The sequence below is a fragment of the Micromys minutus genome (genome assembly GCF_963924665.1).
Source record: "Micromys minutus genome assembly, chromosome: 19".
Classification (NCBI taxonomy): domain Eukaryota; kingdom Metazoa; phylum Chordata; class Mammalia; order Rodentia; family Muridae; genus Micromys; species Micromys minutus.
The window spans coordinates 13807378-13829713 of NC_137954.1; the positions used below are offsets into that span (position 1 = coordinate 13807378).

A 22336-nucleotide genomic window follows, 5' to 3' on the forward strand; every position below is an offset into this window, starting at 1 on the left:
CTCCCATCGCTACACGAAAAACACAGCTGGTACCTAGGAGTCCAACAAAAGTTAAAGCAATGACTATAATAAGAGTCCAAAGGACCCAAGAAGAGGTTCCAGGATAGACAACAGAGAAGACACAACAGAGGTTACCTTCAATCTAGTTAGAAGAAAATGTTGGTGAATAGATTGTAGCTTAATAGGTCAATAAATAGCTGTCTCCGAAGAAATAGAATGTGATAGATGTGGTACAGGACTTATTTTGTAACTGCTAATCATAGACCTAAACATTAGTGGGTAAAGGCAGACATCATAGAGTATGGCAGCTTAATGGAGGAAGAATGCTTTGTGTTGTGATTAGGTGCAGACAGAGACTCACTCTAACAACCCGGCATGGGCTTTAGGGAGATATTTGGAGAAAATGGGAGTGAGGTGGACACAAGCTGTATACTCTCAAAACATCTGAGATCGGCAATGACATTCACCATAGCAACTTAGATCCCATTTGTAAAACTGAGTCTGGGACACCGAGTGCAGAGAAATAGTTCACAGATATTTGCCAAGTAAACATGATTCCCTTCTTACAAAAGCAGTTGGAACCTAGGTGACAGTGAAAGTATCATAGAGGAGGTGGAATTTCAAGTGAGCTTGGAAAGAGGGTAAGACTCTTACAGATAAGACAGATGTCCCAAGTATTATCAGCTGAGGTTTTACTCGGGACACAGCATGAGATCTTTCATGGCTAAGGTGAAGGAGATGAAGTTAGCTGCTAAAGTATAAACTTTTCTTCTGTAAAGTTAATCTGAACTAACAAGTTAGCGGATTACATTTATCTTTACCACCAGCATGGAGATGAACTAAGAGACTACAGATAAAAATATTCAAGCCAGTAGAGGAGAGGACTTAGTGTGCCCCTGTTTCTATTTATAGGGTAGACTTTCTACTTTGTGTCTGCAAGCAAGTCTCTGTCTCTCTCTCTGTCACCACCATTGCCAGTGGTAGAGGTCCAAGGAATAGTTCTGGCCACCTTTGCTTATCTAGTTTTGTTACTCCAGACACCTACCTGGTAGCCAGGTTTTCTGTTTCTAACCCCAGTCTTAGGAGCATATCAGCTCTGTTTCTAACCCCTCTATTCCAGGATATTTTCTGAAGCAGAGTTGGATTAGTCCCTTGTTGGGTATATTTGGTAGAGTTTTCTACAGAACCAGAACAAATAGTAATATTTTTAATAGACAGACACACAGACAGATAAAGATAGATAATAAGGTATTGCCTGACAAAATTTTTTTTCTCTTCTAACTTCCAGTGGAAAACCAGGTCCACAATAAATTAAACATCTCAGATAAACAGTGGAATTTACCTTTCCTAGCATGATAACATTTTATATGTTAATGGTAGCACTTTGTTTGTAGGAGTCACTGTGCTGCCTGATTTAATCTGCCTGCTCTTCCTCCATGGGCTGTACGTTCCATTTTATATTATTGTTTGGTTTTGTGTTTGTTTTTGAAACAGACTTTCTCTAAGTAGTTCTGGCTGTTCTAGACTATCAGTGTGTACCAGTATGGCCTCAAGCTCTCTGAGATGCTTTTGCTTCTGTCTGTCTCCCAAGGACTTGGATTAAAGGTGTGTGTGTGTGTGTGTGTGTGTGTGTGTGTGCCTTCATGCCTGGTCTTTATGTTGCCCTTTTTTTTTTTTTTTTTTAAATTTTGTGGTGCTTGATGTGAGAGACGGGATTTTGTGCCTTTTAGGCAAAGGCTCTTCCACCCAGCTCCAACTAGTCAGAACAAAGCACATCATTTTCTTTCTTTTTTATTTTCCCCTTTTTTAAATTTTATTGGATATTCTCTGTATTTACATTTCAAATGTTATACCCTACCCCCACTCCCTTCCTCTTCCCCTTCAACTTGCTTCCATGAAGGTGCTCCCTCTCCCAATCACCCTTTCCACCTCAGTGCCTTGGCTGTTGATGATGTTCTTCTCATGAGGGTGCAAACCCTTCAGCTCTTTCAGTCCTTTCTCTAGCTCTTTCATTGGGGTTCAGTCTGATGTTTAGCAACAAGCATCCTCATCCGTGTCTATATGACTCTGGGAGAACCTCTGAGGAGATATCCATGTCTGGTTCCTGCCAGTAAACACTTCTTCTCATCAGAAATAGTGCTTGGGTTTGGTGGCTACATGTGGGGAGGTTCTCCAGGTAAGGCAGTCTCTATAGATCTTTTCTTCAATCCCTGCTCCTCTATTTGACCTTGTATTTCCTCCCCTGTTTTAGAACACCATTTTCTATATTTAATGTTTAAGGATTGAAGAAGTTGGGTAATGATCTCACATTCACAGGGCAGTAGGAGCCAAGTGCATAAAAAAAGAAAGCCCCAATGCAAACAAAAACTAAACAAAAACCCAAATGAACAAACAAACAAAAATAACAAAAAAATTGTTCTAACAGAACAATCTATAGTTCTTTTCATCCACAGTAAACTTTGTCATTGTATTAAAGGAAAAAATGTTCAGAATGAATGATATGATTAGTGATTAACACACTGTCTGACCCACAAGGTTCCCTCAGAACTCGCTTCTGCTGGTAGTAGTGATGGTCAGTGTATATGTCACTTTCCAACTACCAAATAGCCTAGAAGAGTGCTACATTTTATCAAGTAAAAAAACCCAAATTCAAACACCCATCCTTGACTTCTAAGGCCTCTGTATGATATGGATAGAAAAACTGGATCTTTCCCCCCTGCTTTGTCTAAACACTGAATGGTATCCCAGGTCTCAAGACATTTTCTTCAGTACTTTTTCTCATTCAGGTAAATGCCTAAAATATAATGCAAAGTATTTATTACAGAGCCAGGCTTTCAAAAATATTAAGGTATGACATGTTTTTGAGTCTTTCACAAATCAGGGATACTGATAGGCACCGGGCTTTTCCAGGTAACAAAAAGTCATGGGGCTGTGTAGATTTATTTGCCATAGTGACCGGTGAGTGGGTCACCCACACAGATGCCCATTAGGATCATAGGTCATTTCACCGAGGGAGCATTTCTGTGACTCCTTCCATTCTAGGGGAAGGCCTATTGATTTCAAAGTTGGTTTATGTGTGAGAGATGGACTGAAATATAAGTGAGCCCTGGCTCCTTCTCCCTCTGGTTTACTACAGCTTCATTTGTTCCTTGTTTTATAGACCTATTGCTTCCCAGTGATGGGTGGGCCGAGAATGAAGTACCGCCGTCCCCACCACCACATCCTGGTCTGGAATGGGGCCTTGAAGATTTCAGTCACAGGTATCGATAAAATAATATATCATAAATGTTCTCTGTTATAGTTTTCTGGGAAAACTCAGCAACCTTATTTTAACTCTATTTCTTTGCAGAATGGAAATCTCATAGTCTCCATTTTTCCTCCCCAGTAAAAGGTTTTTGTGACTAAGAGCTTACGTTGTTCATAACTGGCTTCCTGGAATTTTTTGAAATTTATTTTATATAATTAACATCATTAAGAAAATAGCTGGTTTTTCTTTTACAATTTTGAAGACCAGAGTAACAGAAATTTAAAAAAAAAAAATCCCGTACATAGGAAAGTAAAACCTAGGAAGCATAAAGTCCTGGGTTTTCTTTACTTTGTAATTGGCAAACCCTAAAGGAATTTTAAAAATAGATGTTCCAAGAAAGTTAATAGAACCTAAAAATTAAAGCAACACCATATAATCTAAAATATTGAAAAGGGTACCCAATATTATAGCTACTCTGTAATAGAAACTAGAAAATCAATAACTTTTAGACCCACACAGGCACAGGACTGGAAGATTTACTAAGCATACATACTATTTAACTAGGGGAATTCATAGATTTTGTTCTTCTGATGAGTTTTAAAAATCATTAAATTGTCTCTTTGCTATTTGCTGTATTTATTATGGCTGTTAAAAAATCTGTGTATTTTATTCCATTCTGTTTCCCATGATAACCCTGTAAAATTTCTTCATTTTTCTTTCAGCAATACTGGTGTCATTTCTATTATGCTTTTTAATACAGTGGGCTAAAAATAAGGCTACACAAGACTATAGCCAACTCTATCAGAGGAAAGCCTGCCTGTGTTGAACTACCTCTGATTTTTAGATCTTGAAATCAGTTATGTTTCTCAAAACTGTATCCTAAAGAACACTGGGAACCACAGTGTGCTGGGCCAACACTGGTAGGGATTTTTTTTTTTTTTTTAAAAGCACCTAGAATGTAGTAGGTTTGGTTTGTTCTCCACGTTGTCTGTCTTGGTCTTGAATCAAAAATGAGTTTGATGATTTACAAAAATCAATATTCTAGGAGTTTACATTCACTCTACTTTACAATTCCTTCTGCATATGCCACATAATTCCATCAAGGTAGCACAAAGATGAATTTAGTAGAAGAGATATAGGCCAAAAACCTAAGCAAAAACAACATTGCTGGAGGTGTCCCTTGACCTGACCTTGAACTACAGAGCCATAGTAATAAAATAAAAACAAAACAAAAAACAAAACAGATTGATGTTTATACCAAAACAAACATGTCTGTCAAAAGAATAGGAAAGAGGATACCAAAATAAACCCACAAATCCAGGGCCACCTAATTTTGATAAACATCTCGAGAACACACACTAAAGAACAGAGTCTATTCAGCAAATGGTGCTGGGAAGATGGGATATCTAAGAAGAATGAATTTAAATCTGCATCCCTCACTCTTCCCAAAGTCATTTCGAAACAGGTCAAAGGCCTTACTTTAAAGCTTGAGACACTTGGAGTGCTAGAGGAAAGCATCGGGAACATACATGCTTGAAGTTATGACACAGGCAAGCATCTTTAAGACAGGACCCCAACAGCTCAGAAAATAGTCCCAAGAGTTGACAAATGGAAATGCTTAGAAGTAAAAGTTTCAGAGCAGCAAGGGAAACTGTCTGCAGAAAGAACAGACAGCCTACAGCGTGGAGAGGCTCTCAGTTGGCTCTGCCCCAGACAGGCACTGATGTGAAGAATACATTCATATCTAGAATATATAAATATCTGCAAAAATTAAGGATTAAAACCACACAGCTGCCTAATCAATATGAGGCTATTGAAATGAACAGACCGTATCAAAGGAAGAAACACAAATAGCCAATAAATAATTTTTAAATGTTCAATATCCTCCTCAACCAGGAAAATGTAAATTAAAGCCACCTGAGATTTTCTCTCAGCCAGGTAAAAGCAAGAAGTCAATGGCAGCAAGTGACTGGACTGCCGGCCTGTGGGCATGAGAAACCCATCTGCTGCTGGAGAAATACAAACTGGCACAACCATTGTAGAGCTCGATGTGAAAAATTCTCTTTGCCACAGATGGAATCCACTAAAGGAAAACACAACTCATCTAAATGCAGAGTTGTGGAGCCCAGTCCCAGTGGATACATCTAGACTCAGGGAACATTGTGGAAGAGGAGGCAGGAAGATTAAGAGCCGGAGGATTGGGAAGTCTGCTGTGAGATTCTGTCTCCAGTAATATATCACAAGCTACATCCATAAAGGCTTACCAACATGGCCACCCAAACATGGCCTGGGCAAGGATGGCATCAATGACCAAAGTGGATGAAGAAAACATCCAAAAGCAACCGAGGAAAGCCAGGAATGGAAGAGGTGGTCTTTCCTAGGGAAGAACACAGCAATTGGTGGTGCAGTACCAATGAGTCAGCTCTGAAAACACACATGCAAGTAACATTATATGGACTCTACAGGTTATATGTAGGAATACATATGTGTGTGGGCAAGTGCATGCAAAACCAATAAGTGAAAGAAATGAGACCATGGATTTGAAGGAGGGGGGAAGTGGTATGTAGATGGGTTTGGAGAGAGGAAAGAAAGTGGAGAAATTATATAATTAAGAAGAATTACAAAGACAAGGATAGAAATATAAATTTAAATTATCATATGAGCCAGCTGCTGGCCATATATACCTGAAGAACTCACTTCTGCTATAGAGCCACTTGAGGTTCCATGTGCATTGCTATACTATATACAAAAACGATGGAATGTCACTAACTGGATGCCCATCTACAAGAAAATAGATAATGAAATGTTTTATATATATATATGCATTTTACTCAGCTATTCAGATGACAAAAGAAACTTGCAGGATTATGGCTTGAACGGGAAAGTATACTAAGGAAGGTGACCCAAACCAGAAAAACAAACCCCCCATGTTCCCTCTCATAATCAGATCATAACTTTTAACACCTGTATGTATGTAAGTAAGGGATTGTTTCTTGAGAGTACATATAGACTCTGAAATCATAGTGGAAACCTAAAAAGAAAGCATGAGGTATGGAGAGAGGGACATTCACAGCTGGTTACATGTGACAGGAAGGTGGAAGATGCCATGGAGTGGGGTACAGAGGTGAAACTAGAGTAAGAAAAAGAAAAAAAAATAAAAATTTCTGTTGGAAAAATGCCATGTGAAAACCTAACCCCTTGTAGGCTAATAAAAACAAAAACAAAAGCTTTTTAAATTGAAGAAATAATTTATTTTTCTCTTAAGAAGATTAGACACACAGTTAATTAGGACAGAGAGATCAGTATAGAATGCCCTGGGAGCCCAGAAGACTGAACCCCAACTCTGTCAAAATGATGAAGGAAGGTTACGTCAGAGAAAGAGTGGTCTCATGGAAAATGAAGGGACCCATGAAGCAGAGATGCAGCAGAAGAAAAGCCTTGGTGGGAGAGTGGAGAATGGTCAATGTAGCCAAAACTTTACTCTCGGGAGAAAGCTGGTCTGCCATGTCCCATGAGCACCTTGGTCCTCTGGACAGCAGCGGAGAAGCATCGAATGTTTCAACGGCAGGGAAACTCATCCCTGAGTATCAAACACTGAGCAGTTTCATGTGATGGGGAAGATGTAGCCCATGGGACTTGTTAGACACGAGGGTAGCAGGATCTAAGAGAAAGGAGAACTTATATGGAAGGAAAGGACAGAGATATTTCTGAGGTGGATAAAACAAGTCTTAGTGCTTTGCAACTCTCTCCCCCCTCCTGGGAACCTGTGACCTATACCATCCTGCAAGCTGTTGTGTTGCCTAGGTGACCAGCAGCAGTGGGATTTGGATGTGTGAGGAAGGGCTGGAAGGGAGCCAGAGAAGTTGAGCAAGGAAGGTTGCCCCCTCACCCCCAACACCTTTCAGATCAAACATGGAAAAGCTCTCCACTAGGGAAATGTGTGCTTTCAGAGGTCAAGTCTTCCTTTATACAAGAAAAGCTCTCTTGTATATAGAAGGGAAAGTAGATTTGATCAAATGTAATGCCTATTCTTTAAAACGACGTGAAATCAGAACTCATTTGTTATATCAACGGTATTGCAGAAGAGAGAAGTTTGAAATCTGCATAAATAAAACAAAATATTTGGAAAATGTGGGGTTTTGTTTTACTGTGAAATCTCAAAGAGTAATTAGAGACAAGCAATAACAGTATATATTGAGTATCTGTGCTGGCTAGTTTTTGTCAACTGACACAAGCTAGAGGCATTTAGAGGGAGAGACTGTAAATCCAGGAGATGTCACCATAAGACTGACCTGTGGGCAAGTCTCTGAAAGTATTTTCTTGATATGGGAGGGCACAGATAACTGTGGATGGGCTACCCCTGGGCAGGTAGTCCTAGGTGCTATAAAAAAATCAGACTGAATCCACAGGGAGCAAGTCAGAATGCAGCAAATCTTCCTAGCCTCTGCATCTGCTCCCCAGATGATAAACTACATTCTGTGAAATGCAATAAACCCTTCCTCCTCCCCCCCCCCCAAGTTGTTTTTGGCCATGCGTTTTTATCATAACAATAGAAACCCCAACTAAGATAATATTGTTATCACTTAGACAACATTTGGTTATTCCTTCATTATTTGTATTTTCTTAGCCATAATCCTCTGATACATATACAACGCATAGGTCCCATGGTGCTGCAAACAATTTTTCTTGGCCGATCTTCCAAGTCTCCCTCCTTGTCTTTTACTTTCAGGGAGCTCCTCCTTGAGCATCCTCTCCTGACTCCCATGTCTCTCATATCCCTGGGTTGTCACCGTTCTCAGGACAGCAGCATATGCTTCTTGCTGCCCTTATTTATTCATTATGCAGCGTAATTTGACAAGAGTATCATTTCTATTTGAGAGATTCCCTGGTTATTCAGGCTGAAAACAAAGCCTTTATCTAGGACATGTCTTCGGCCTGCTGTCAGCTTCCAGCATCCCACAGCCTCACTGCAGCCCACTCAGCCATGAGCACATGCTTACATCCTTTCAAAATTAAAATATGTCATATTTTATACTTAATCACTGTGTCTCCCTGACTCCAAATGCTTTCGATGTGTAACACAAAATTGCAAACGATTCAACCTGTCTACCTTCCATGGATGATTCAATGCTACACTTATTACTCCAGTGTGCTAGCTGCTGACGTTGGTGCTCACTCCATTGTGTCTCCCATTACCCTCAGGTCTCGCCTAAAATATCTGCAGATCTGACTTCAGCTGTCTTTTGCAATTCCAGTTTGCAAGATGGCATTAAGGATCCTTCTAATGAATGATTTCAAACTGTGCATTTGGACACATTGGAAATAATGGCAACAGATGTATATAACATCAAATTAATGGATGTAATCAGACATATGCATATATGGGTAAATGATCTACAACATTCATATGTACAGTACAGCTTTCATTTATCCTATGTTCCTCAATTGCATCCTAATATTTTTATAAAAATGAATTTGTTTTCTTTGAGCAGATTATAACTTGATTCTCGATCATATGTCACCCCTACCCTATTTATAGAATAGCAATAGGTAAGAATGATTATTTCCCAGAAGATTAAATGCTTTGAGCTCTGATTCTTGGCATGTCAACCTCCAAAAAGATTATCTAAAAGGCTGAATTATATTAACCAATACACTCATCAGTTGGGTAGATTCCCATTGTCTGTTATGAGCAGAGTGCTTTAAATACAGTGAAGACTTTGTTTTGAAGAGGGATATTAATATTGGCCATAAACATCTTCCCTGAAGATTGTCATTAAAATCATCTTGGATAGGTGACTTGGTCTTCTTTTCCTTTATCACAACCTATACACTGCTGAAGCAAAAGCAAACCTAAAATGCAAATTACTTAAATTGATCAGACCTTCAATTTAGAAGGAAAAGACTTTAATGTTTATGCATTCAATCCAGTATTTTAAACCAAGCTGTGACTCAGGTCCAGACTTTGCTCTTGGGCAGCTGTGTGACCTAGGACCATCAGTCTCCTTTGAGCCTCAGACCTAAGAGATGGATTACCCTTAATTCCTTCTACCTCGTCTCTGATTCTGTGAAGATCATGTGTCCTGCTAACATTAAACCTGAACCATCACACAAGATTGAACCATAAAATCTTATTGCAGAAAGAGGATGAATAACCCATGTAAGGACATATGCTATCACAGCACTAAAGCACAAGTCACTTGGTCTCAGTGGCATCTCTGTAAAGTTACAAGAAGAAATTGGAAGATTTGCATTTGACATCAGGAACACTAAATGAGTCATGGATTCTTGGGCACAGTTGGCATTCTCTGGCAACGTTGGACATGGCTGTAGCACTCGAAGGCTTTCTCCACTGACAATGTACCAAGAAAGAAACCGCAAGAATCTGTGTAACGATAAAAAGTAAACTGAAAATTTCTACACAGTTTTCATGGAAATGAGTATACTGTTTGCATTGGGCAGAATAATGAGCCCTCATTCTGTAACCACCTTGACCCACAGAAATAGAGCTTAATAATATTAACATATTAACAACACCGAGTTCTTACTCTGTGCTAGGCATTACTCTTGATGTCTTGCATATCTGAATTTGTTTACAATGGCCGTACAGAGTGGTTCTCTTACTGCACATCTTATAGATGAAGAGACCGAAGCCTAAGGATGGACAATATAATTAAACTTCTCTTATGAAAAGACATCGTGGTACAATGACTTGTCTGAGTCACACATCTAACAAGCAGCAGTCAGGATGTAAACTGGTCCATTGTGCTCCATGGGCACTGACTCTTGCATAGTGTACTGTGGCACCTATCAGGAGATGTTCTGTTTCTACTCACTAGGTTATAATAGTGTAGGCTCATTTATTCATTCATCGGGATTACTATTTCACAATAATGACAGGCAATATTAAACAGCAATGATACGTTTTTTAAAAAATTAAACTTGGCTACTGTATTTAGTTTAAAAGTTGAAATTGTTCTCTGCATTTTAGAGGGATTCTCATTCAAGATTAAGGTTGTATTTGCTGTTCCTTGTTTAATATGCCAAACTTTCTAAAGCCTGACCTCAGTTCTTTCAAGTTGTCTAAGGATTCAGACTTATCTCCCAGTTCAGATTCAGAGTTTAGGACAGAAATCATGCTGAAATGAGATGTTCATATACACTTTCTCAAACCTGAGTACAAAGGAGAAAACAGTTGCAACTTAATTTATGGAAAGTGTGTACTTACTTCTTTCTAAACAAAAGTAAGCCATTATTTGGAACTTCTTTATGTAATCCTTTGTACTAAATCTCCAAACAAAATAGAATACTCAGGAGCAGCAACATTCTTTAGATTGACCCCAAGTACTAAGAAATCCATAAAGGGCATTTAAAGTATTTGTGTCTAAATTGTCAACCTGCTGTTCCTGTGGCTTTCTTTTGGTGTTATTGATGGACAGACTCTGCTCAGCATTAACATTATGCTTTGAAGATCACCGGGAAAAGGTAAAACCCAGTCTCCTGCAGCCATCAGTCATTCAAGATGGGTCTCTTTAGGGAGACATCCCTTTCACTGCTCTTTAAAAGGGCCCACTTATCCCCAGGAATCTCTGAGCCCAAAGTGGCTTGTATCTAGCAACATCCTTTGAACTATTGGGGCTTGCTGAGCACCCCTCACCCACCTGAAGTTGTACATGATGCAGCAGGATCCCAATTAGCAGAAACTACCGGATGAACAAAAGATGCTATTAGCCCAGACATAATAGTTAAATTATACTGCAAGGTAACATACATAGGCCGGAACTGTTACATTTCATAAAAGAGGTCTGAGGGTCAAGAATAAGTTTAAAATACATGGTTATGGGCTGAAGGATAAATGAATGTATGTAGTATGTGAACTATATATTCATATTCACCCATAATCTTCCTCCCTCCCTGGCTCTTTGTCTAAACCCAAATATAACACACACCTTCTTTCCACAGCTCTGGAGTGGATTCCACAGGATATTTTCCAGATCAACATGTCAACTTGAGAATCGTGACACCAGCCAGACAACCTGAATCGATTAACCTGAAAGCCTCTAAGAGCATGGACCTTGGTAAGTAATGGGGAGGTGCATCAGGTCGGCTGACCAGTCCCCACTCATCTCCCTTTCAAAGGTAGTCCAGTTTTTGTTTCTTCCATGTCAGAAGCCATTCACCCTATCTTTCTATTCCCTTTCACACGTGTCTAATTGCGATTGACCTGATTGAACAGGAAAGAGAGATGCTTAGTTTTATAATGCTTTCCACATAATTCTCTCTCCGTAGATCAGGGGAGAACAAAATCAACTAATTCTGGAAAACTTGAATGGCACAAAGCATCTTCAGCTCAGCTCTCTCTGCATTTGTGTACTGGTTCCAGTTTGCATGCATCATGCCTGGTGGGCATAACTGGTGTTTGTCATGGGAAGAAAATTGGGTCAAATGGTACTCCCCATTGGTTTTGTCAATCATATGTCCCCAAATCCTAAGATTTTAGAGAGGGCACCTGTGCCTTGGATCTGTTGCATTGACTAAATAGCACAGGGCATGTTGACTTCAAGGGGAGATCCAAGACTTTGGCATGAGGCTGTAAGACTTTTCAGGCACTGGAAAACATTGCTTCCATCTTCTTGGAACTCAGAGTGTAGCATACACTCAGAGAAAAATATTCATTTTATCTTCAGCGATCAGGGGGCAGTGGTTTTTTTTTTCTTGTTTGTTTGTTTGTTTTTTCCTGAGGCATATTACATATCTCATTAACATTAACAAGGAAACAGATCATCAAAACTTCAAGCTCTACCCAATGGTCTGATAAATAGGGCTTTTGTGTTGCTCATTTACAGAAGCTCAGAAAAATGTTCAATCACAATGAAACAAGGGAAATCAATTCCATTTTCTATAAATTAACTAAATCACTGGGAAGTGTTTGCTCTAATCACCTATAGGATGAGCCAGACAGAGAAGCTCAACAAGGAGGCTGTCATGGTCATAAGGGGATTTTCTCAAGAGTGAACCTGTGACAAACCAAAGGACTAATGTGGCAGTGACATCTGTGATTACTAATAATTTAGGGAGCAATTCATTTTCTTGAAGTGCTTGATAAACATTTCTTGTTCTGTCTTGCCAGTTTTTCTATAAATTAGATGAATGTAGAAAGTGGCTCTTAAATTTGGGGAGGAAAATATATTGCTGCTCTCCTCATTTAATTAAAAAAACAAAAACAAAAACAGAAACAAAAACAAACAAACAAAAAACAGGGACTAGCATTATAATTCTAAAATCTGTGCCAAAGGTAAAATTAGCATATCATCCATTTTTGAAGAGAAAAATATTACCAAGTCCACATAATTGTTAAAACTCAGTCGTGTCTAAAAGTATTTATTTTCTATCATACTTACTCCTATCCTCAGGTCCTTTCAATTCACCCTACCCACTTTTTAAATACCCACCAAGTCCTGAGGCTGTGGCCTTCCACTGGAGGGTTCTTGGCTCACCAGAGGCTGTACTCTTAAAACAAAAAATGACTGTCTCCATTTCACTTGCTAATATCACTTCAGCCTATGGTGGGACTTCATGCCTACCTCCTCTCTCCATGTTGGACTTTTGTCTGGCTTGAGCTTGCACAGGTATCTGCATGCTGACCCTGTCAGTCTCCGGCTTTTAGACTCCTTTAGTCCCCTCTCCTGTAATGATCCCTGAGTCTTGGGAACAGGGGGCATGATACCGATGTCCCATTTAGGGCTGGGGATTCTGGAGTGTCTCTTTCTCTACATCTTGACCATTTGTCTGTCTCCATGTTAATTGTCATCTCCTATGAACAGAAGCTTCTCTGATGACGATTGAAAGATGTGATAATATAATTAATATTGACACTTTTTTGAGAAAAATTTCTTTCAAGTTGAAATCTTATTTCTGAAATATGTAGACTAGCAATCATCCATCATGTTTTATTGGTCATGATAGGTGCAAAACCATGGGGTATTTTGTTTAAAAACCTAAGTTATAAGAAAAAAAATGAAAGAAAAAAAAAGGAACTGTAGGGTTTAAAACACGCTGTTCCAAAGTGACTTGGATGCTATTCAAATTCTTTTTTTTTCCCCAGCAGTCGTCAAAGTTGAGCCCCTTCTCAAAAGTATGAGTTTAAGGCTAATGGAGTTTGCTAGTAGGCAGTATAGGACTATCTTGGTCTTTATCCCCAGAGAGAAAGTTGAGTGAGCTTAGTAAATGAGATGTCTTTCACACTGAGTAAACCCTGTGATATTCTAGTGCTGAGCATTTGGAAGTGTCTCCTCTTTGATTAGAGGAGTTGAGTGTTGTTTGTGGCTTAAAATGCCATTGAGAACTCTAGATTGTATGTATGTATATATAGTTTGTGTACATATATATAGTTTAAAGTGTTGATAATGATGATGTTTAGGGGAATAATACTCTCAGCAGGATAAAATACAACTTCTAAAGTTAAAAACTAATAATAAACCTTAGGGCTGGAAATGTGGTTCAGTTGGTACAATACTTCCCTGGCATGCACAGGGCTCTAGATTTAATTCATACTTTTAAAAACAATCTACAATATTAAGACAGAATATTCACATAATATTTTCTTAACCTGGAAAATGCATCAGCTTCATATGGCTAAAAATAAAAAGACATGAAAGAATAAATGTTCATATTTATTTATTGAGTGATGACTTTAGACTGGCTAGTTCTCTGCCAAAAACTTTCCATGACCTAAGTGTGGTGGTAGATGCTTAAGACACAAATAACTCCAGCCACGTAGGTGGATAAAGCAAAAGGTTGATTTAAGGCCAGCTGGAACTGTGTAGCCAATACTGTGTTTTTAAACATCAATAGGAATCTTCAAAAGGCCATGGGCACCATATTCGTATCATGCTTGGTATTGAGTCAAACCATAACCTTAACTTCTATATTGAGTCCTTTTCAGATGTTCAGATGAATTTTTAAAGGCAAGAAGATGCCAGTTACATATTTTTACTTATATACTATTTTTTACTTATATTCTTCCCAAAGATGGGCAAGTCTTATGAGAACTTCAGCCTCCACATCCCCATCCCCTTCCTAGGCACATACAGGGCTTACATGCAAATCCCTGCCTGCCTTGCTGTGCACTGTGCTCAGACATCAGGCACATAATCATGCCGCCTATATGTTGGAATCATTGCATAGTTGTGTAGTACTGAATGAACAACTCTCTTGATTTACGCTTTGCTTTTCTCTTTCCCATTTAAACAGAACTTGAACTTGACTGAATGTTTTAGTTTATGTATCTTTCTTTTGGCCCCTTTGTATCTTCTTATTTGAATTCATTTATCTGTCCTCTACCAGTATTCCATATGTTCTTTTTTATGATTTTTTTAAGAATAGTAATGTAATGTTGTAAACTGTTACTTGTATAAGTACTGATACAAGTACTAAGTCAAACAGCATGTACTGTAAAACCTTGAGGACCTGAGCCTAGAACCCTAGTACCCATCTCAAAAGCATCACAAGTGAGTAAGCTTTGTAATGGCGGAATTGGGAAGGCACACAGGAAAACCCCTGGGAGCTCACTGGAGAGTCAGTCCAGACAGTAAGAGACATCCAGGTACAATGAGAGACCCTGTCTGAAATCTAAGGTGGAAAGTGATTGAGACCATCTCTGTGGCCAGCCTCTGGCTCCTACACAGCATGTGCCTACCCACCCTCCCCACTACACATGTGCACAGAGAAACACAGCACAGACAGTTTAGACTCATTACTATATGATCTTACTGTGTCTTCCTTTGTTCTGGTTTGCTTCTGGGTTCTGATTAATAATATATTTTTATTCATGGTATATGAATATTCCTAAAGAAAGTCAAACCTATATATGATTTAACCTTTACTATTAATTTGCAGTGCGGCCTTGTTAGATACTAAACTCCTTTACATTTGTATATGGGTGGGTTTATGGACATAAAAATCTGCCCTGCACAAGTTGCCACCTTGTGCAAATCATCATGTTCTTACTCTGAATTTTAGTTACTTATAGAATAACTTTCTTTCTGATTAGTTGTTTTAAGTAGAAAACTAGATTTTTTTCAAAGTTCAATTACTTTGTCTCTTTGAAAATATTGACTCTCCCATGAACATTAGAATCAAATAATTAAAGTGAGTTTAAAGATTTCATAAGAGAGAGAGAGAGAGAGAGAGAGTGAGAGAGAGAGAGAGAGAGAGTGAGAGAGAGAGAGAGAGAGAGAGAGAGAGAGAGAGAGAGAGAGAGAGAGAGAGAGTAAATGGTGTTTATGGGTTCCTGAAAGAACCACTTTATCAGGTTTTTCTTTGTAAAGTCCTAGTCTCCTAAACTTTTTTCATCAGTCCCTTTATTCTTAAATCAAGAGCAGGCATTGAATTTTATTAAGTGACTTATAAGAATCTATACAGAGTGACTATACATATGTTTTTTGTTAATAAACTAAAAGCAAGCTAATTAAGTAGATTGTACACTATTAGTCTCTTTGAATAACTGTTTTCTCTAAACTTGTAAAGTTCATTTGGTTAACTATAGCTTTACATGTGAACTTTCTCCAGAAGATTTTCGGTATGGCTATACTGTAAAGCATAATGCAAAAACTAATGGTGGTTTTACTTGGTATTTTTAATTTCTGTGGAACTAGTCTACATTTGGGGAGAGCATTTTTTTTCTGTCAACATTTAGTAGATATCTTTGGAGGGTGCATGTGGTCATGTTTAAGACAGATCAATGATGATTAAAATAACAAGGACAAGAAATTTATTTTTAAGCAATTGGCTGGAACTATACTTACTCAAGGGCTGGGACATAATTTAAGGGACTGTGTAGATACTTTGGGGTTTTCCAGAAAATCAATCTTTCTCTACTAATTGCAGACTTTCCTCTATTTATTTAAATTACCAGAATTACTATGTTCCGTCTGGATCCCTTTAATTTGTTCGTAATTGAGCTTGTGTGGGTGTTGAGTTGGAAGCCCTCGGAAGCTGAATAACACAGCTGCCTTTTTGGCCTTTGGCATAGGGTTCCCCCCCAAGAGCTGCCCTTATTGGCAGGATGCCAGGGAACTACATTCAAAGACTTTTTGATGAGGCATAAAAATCTTTAATTTCCAGGCTTGGTGTTTTATGACCCCATAATAGTGTTTAAGAATTAGTCTCAATTATCTAAGGGACAGCACTTGAGGATTTTGGCCCCTTTGTTGACCTAATCTATAGCCCCATTCAAAGCCAAGTTTAAAATGCTGTTTCTCACAAGTTTTTTTTTTTTTTTTTTTTTTTTTTTAAAGAATTCTGTGTCCTGCTTCTATTTGGGCTCCCGCTCCTATTGGAGATGGTGTCTGTGACACAGGGTGAGAGGGCTAATGGCAGTGCAGCTGAGGAAGCCCGGGCAGCTGTCTGCCTCTGCTCAATGGGAGGAAATGAGACTACAGCAGGACACGAGGCAGCCAGATGAAACTGTAGGAAGTTTTCTGACAATGAAGGTTGTTGATATCACACATTTCCTGGTCTTTTTTTTTTTTTTTTGCAGACTGCATGTGTCTTGCATAACTCTCTAAACTCGGGGGAGAAGGAATAGATTGGCTGGTTGTCTTTGAGGATCAATAGTCAGCAGTTTTATTGTTAGTAGCTTCTATTTCTTTTTCAAATTTAGGGAATCTATGTAGACAAGTAGTTGTTGTAAACTATACACAACTTGATTTCCTATACCTATAAAGATATATTTTTAATAAAACTCTCTTATAAGTATGGAATATTCCTGTCAGAAATTGGCATCTCTCATGTGAGACCAAAGATGGGAATGAAATAAGTAAATTAACTTCACTTTTCTACTCTGTTTGTAAAGTTCTTTTTGTAATGCTGTTTTTCAGGGTTTTTTTTTTTTATTTTTGTATGTAGAATATGACAAATACTCTGAAGACTGAATACAAAAATTATGAAATCATATATTCTGATTTTACACTACTTCCTTAAGATGTTATATATTAATCTATTTTAATATAAAATTTTAGTCCTGTGGATTTTCTTTATTATTATCATTAAACAAATCCTTTGAAGATGATAAAAGCTCAATTGACTGTTGTTGTTTTAGCAATAAGTCTAATATTAAAATAACAAACATCTGTCTGGTAAAAAGAAATTAATGCCAACCCCAAAAGACAGTGTTTACTCACCTTCTCAATTAGTCGGGGGCTAGTCAGGAAGGTGCACTAGTTGAGCTAGATTTGTGCCTTTCAAGGCAGAACTAGACAATTGCAGAATTACTGAGTGACTGATGAACAAATGCTTACCGAGTACCCACTATTTGCCATACTACATTAAACTCCAGGAGCCAGTACATGATGGGAGATGTGTTGGCTGTTTCTATATTAAACTCTAAACAGGAAAGGGATGCCCAGGAGTTAAGGGAAGGTTTTCAAAGGAACTTTTTATGTAATCTAGGAAAGACTATGATGGCCCATTGTTTAGGATTCCTAACAGATGCCACTAGGTTCCTGTGTCAGTTTTCTTTAAGTAGTAGAAGGACGATGCTCCAGCTGGAAAAGTAGGGCTGCCTGAATATGGAAGTTAAAAGAATTGCTATTTGTGTGCTCTAAATGGACCATGATTAGAAACCGGCTGTCCTAGATTACTCTAATTCATCAAGAGTAGTGGCCATTGACAACCTGTGTAGGATGTATGAAATAACCCAGGCCTCTTTTCCATGTTAGAATTTATAAATGGACAAGTCATAGAAGTATTATATGTGATACTGACCTTGTTTCTGTTTTTTGAGTGAGATCAATGAGTATATACGGAGGTATAGGTATAACATTCGAATGTTCGTTCCTGAAATGCAAGTCCGGTAGGACTCTGTACTTGGAGCTTCTTATTTGTCCAAAACAAACAAACTAAAACAAAACTCCAAAAAACCTCAGCAAGAGACGTGTAATCATTAAGTTCCCATGAGCATAGAACAAGGCACCCAATTGAATAACTACATTTTGGAATATCAAAGGAAAAGATTTTGAAAGTTTTCAGTACAAAGAAATTATGTATTTTGAAGAGATAAATATGTTTTTAAATTCTGCTGGAGCCTGGCTCTGTGTGCAATCTTACCAATTTTACAATAAAGGTTGGCCCAGAAAATGGGCACTCTGTTGAGCTGATATAATTTGGGTCCCCAGAATTGTGGCGATAGAATTAAGGCTAGCAAGACGAATCAGTTCAAAATGTTTCCTATGAAACCTGGTACCATGAGCTTGATCTTAGGACCCCATGCCGGAAGAGGAAAACCATCTCCTGCAAGTTATGCTCTGAACCCTGCACACACACTGTGATCAACATGCCAACACTCACATAATATACATACTGTCTCAGACTTTCTGTCATTGTGAAGAGACACCATGGCCACAGCAACTCTTACAAAGGAAAACACTTAATTATTTAATTGGGGCTGGCTTACAGTTTCAGAGGTCTAGTCCATTGCCATCATGATGGGAAGGAAGCCTGGCTGCATATAAGCAGTCATAGTACTGGAGGAGCTGAGAGTTCTACCTGGTGACCCTCAGGCAGCAGAACGAGACTGTGTACCACACTGGGCATAGCGTGAGCATCCTAATATTGCTGCTCCCTATGGGCCATGCATTCAAATGCAGGAGTCAGCACAGGCCATTCCTGTTCAAACCACCACACATACAAATAACAAAAAGAAAGAATCTACCCAATGAGCACTTACTGGATACTTATCATATACAAAACAATATCCCAGGTAAATAACAGGGTGTGCTTATTCTGTTTAGATCAATAGACAGTAAAGTTGTATACAGTGAAAAAAAATAATAAAATGTCAGATAGCAATAACTTCAGGAAACTACATTCAAATCTGGACCCAGACTGAGCAAAGTAGAAGCTCCCTAAGACAGAGTGATGTCTTAGAATAAGGTATTCTCTTGAAGCAGTTGGGGAAAGTACAATTGTCCTAGTGTAAGACTCAAGATTCCAAATGATAACCCCTGTGATGATACCCTGTGCCTTTACTGCTCCCCTGACATTGCTGTTTCTGTATAAACTTCTATGTTATCAGATACAGTAACATATTTACTGTATAACATAAGAAGTAATATTTACTATAGTGCACACATACAAGACTGTATCTGACTGAATACAACATTTTAATAGATAGCAGGACAGTATAAAATAGGTCCAGATACTGTAGAGGGGCCCAGAAACCATGTCCAAACCAGTAGAAAGACATAACGATACAACACCTTGGGAGAGGGTTTCTGAGTAGTATTCTCCTACTTATTACTGAGAAACCCAAACTTCTATACTGGTGCACACCCCAGAGAGATGAAGCAACAACAGCCACATTGGAAAACCAACAATCAGTGTTAGGGCAGTGGTTCTAAACCTTCTATAAATACTTCTGTAAACACTGTGACCCTTTAATACAGCTCCTCATGTTGTGATGACTCCCAACAACAAAATTATTTTTACTCCTACTTCACAGCTGTAATTTTGCTAATGTTATGAACCATATTATAAATATCTGGGTTTCCTGATGGTCTTAGCCAACCCCTGTGAAAGGGTCGTTCAATCCCTGAAGGGGTTGTGACCCATAGGTTGAGAACCACTGATCTAGAGAGTTGTTAGTGATGGAAAACTAATTTCTGCCTTTTGCACGCTTGGTATAAGGGGAAATTATGTAAATTAAAACAATGCACAGAGACTGAGAAGAGAAAGAAACTTTACAGACATGGTGGGAAAGAAACTGTACTGGCTGTTTTTTTTTTTTTGTTTGTTTGTTTTGTTTTGTTTTTGTGTGTGTGTGTGTGTGTGTGTGTGTGTGTGTGTGTGTGTATGTGTGTGTGTCAACTTGACACAGCTGGAGTTATCACAGAGAAAGGAGCCTCAGTTGAGGAAATGCCTCCATGAGATCCAGCTGTAAGGCATTTTCTCAACTAGTGATCAAGCTGGGAGAGCCCAGCCCATTGTGGGAGGTGCTATCCCTGGGCTGGTAGACCTGGGTTCTATAAGAAAGCAGACTGAGCAAGCCAGGGGAAGCAAGCCAATAAGCAACATCCCTCCATGGCCTCTGCATCAGCTCCTGCTTCCTGACCTGCTTGAGTTCCAGCCCTGACTTCCTTTGGTGATGAACAGCAATGTGGAAGTGTAAGCTGAATAAACCCTTTCCTCCCCAATTTGCTTCTTGGTTATGATGTTTATGCAATAATCGAAACCCTAAGACAGGAACCAACCTTGGAATTATTTTTTTAGTAAGTAAAAAATATAAATTCTCTTTCTGTGCAAGGGGTTTTGTTGTAACTGTTGCCCAAGCTAATTATGAACTTACTATATTCAGCAAATAGACCTCAAATGTGTGACACTGTAGCCTCAGCCTTGAGTACCTGAGATTGTGAGGCCATGATAACACACTTGGCTTATGTACCTACTGTGTTTGTGTTGTTAAAATAACCATTCAAGCTATACTTTTGGCTGAAGTAGAAGCAAGTGCAGTTTTCAGAGAGCACATGGCAGCTTAGGTACCAAAAACAGAGAGACCAGTAAAGAAACAAAAGTGTTCCCACAGTTCCCAGCATCCTTACCCTAACCAGTTCATTTGAGAACATTAGAAAAATCAGAATTGGCTTAGCTAGAATCATAAAAACAACTGAGTTCCAAATAATTGCTACATTTTAAAATGAATCTTAGATTGTTCTTAATATTAGCTGAATGTCAGGGATCCTTTCTCTCCATCTATGGCTAGCTCATTGCTCCCGGTACAGAAGTGTAACACAGGCCTTGTTCAAAAGTAGATTGCTTTCCATTTGACACAGACAAACTGTGTGGAGTACCTCTCTTTGTTAAGGGTATAATTCTCTCCCTATATGTCCCTGTGAACTTGTGGGAACCCACAAAACATTTTTCTTTTCTTTTTTTTTTTTTCATGTAATTATTTTCTGTGTATGGGATTGAAAAAGAAGGGATGAAATAGAGAAAAAAATTAAATATATTGATAAATCCACAGGGTGAACAGTATATTCTCATATCTTCTAGAGGATGAAGAAAACAATGTTTATATTTTCATATAGAATCAATTTGAATGACTGTAATTTTTTAATATTATTGACAGAGGCACATGCATAATAATTTATTTCTTTTAATTGGATACTTTCTTTACTTACATTTGAAATGTTATCCCCTTTATTGTTTCCCCTCTGGAATCCCCCTATCCCATTCTTCTTCCTCCTGCCTCTGTGAGAGTATTCCCCTACCCACCCACTCCCTCCCATCTTTCTGCCTTGGTATTCCCCTACACTGGGGTATTGAACCCTCACAGGGCCAAGGGCCTCTCCTCTCGTTGATGCCTGATAAGGCCATCTGTGCTACATATGTTTCTAGAACCATGGGTCCCTCTGTGTGTACTCTTTGGTTGGTGATTAGTCTCTGGGGAGAAGCTCTGGGGGTATGTTTGGTTGTTGTTCCTGTGTGCTCACAAACTCCTTCAGCTTTTTCAGTTCTTTTTCTAACTCACCCATTGGGGACCCCATTCTCAGTCCAATAGTTGGTTGACAGAGCATACAACTCTGTATTTCTCAGGCTCTGACAGAGATTCATTATATAGCCCTGGCTGTCACATAACTCCCTGTGTAAGTCAGGCTGGCCTCGAACTCATAAACATCCATCTCTCCTCTACCTCCTTAGTGCAGGGATTAAAGGTGTGCACCTTTGCCTCAAAAACAGATTTTTGAGGTGAATTGACTGTGTTCATTGGAAATGATTCCTGTTGTATAGAAATTAGACTTCGATATGTTTCTAAAATTTTCTGAGCCTCCCCTTATCAGACTCTTTCCAATGCATATGTGTTCACAAATGGCCTTAATCAAACTTGTTCTCTTTTATCTTTTTTTTTTTTTTTGAGAGAATGAATCACTTGTGTTTTGGATAACCATGTATTCTTTTTTAAGGAAGAAAACAGCCTTTGAAATAAAAGCAATCTTTCACATAAAAACACTTAACCCATTGGCTACAGCAGAAGAGATCTTCGGTGACGTTTTTTAGTGATGTTAGCAGTTGTGGAAGAAACAGTGTTACTAG

General features: G+C 38.7%; 1 protein-coding gene across 4 annotated transcripts in view; it reads left to right on the top strand.

Annotated features, from left to right (window-relative positions):
* The window catches only part of PARD3B (par-3 family cell polarity regulator beta), a gene marked incomplete at both ends in the record, with an annotated part of 962085 nt that overhangs the window by 573033 nt on the left and 366716 nt on the right, over positions 1-22336 (top strand). For all 4 annotated transcript variants that reach the window (XM_080932740.1, XM_080932743.1, XM_080932741.1 and 1 more), the window contains 2 exons: positions 3161-3260; positions 11210-11325. In XM_080932740.1, the coding sequence (XP_080788866.1) occupies positions 3161-3260; positions 11210-11325 (216 nt within the window). The remainder of the gene's footprint in view (positions 1-3160; positions 3261-11209; positions 11326-22336) is intronic.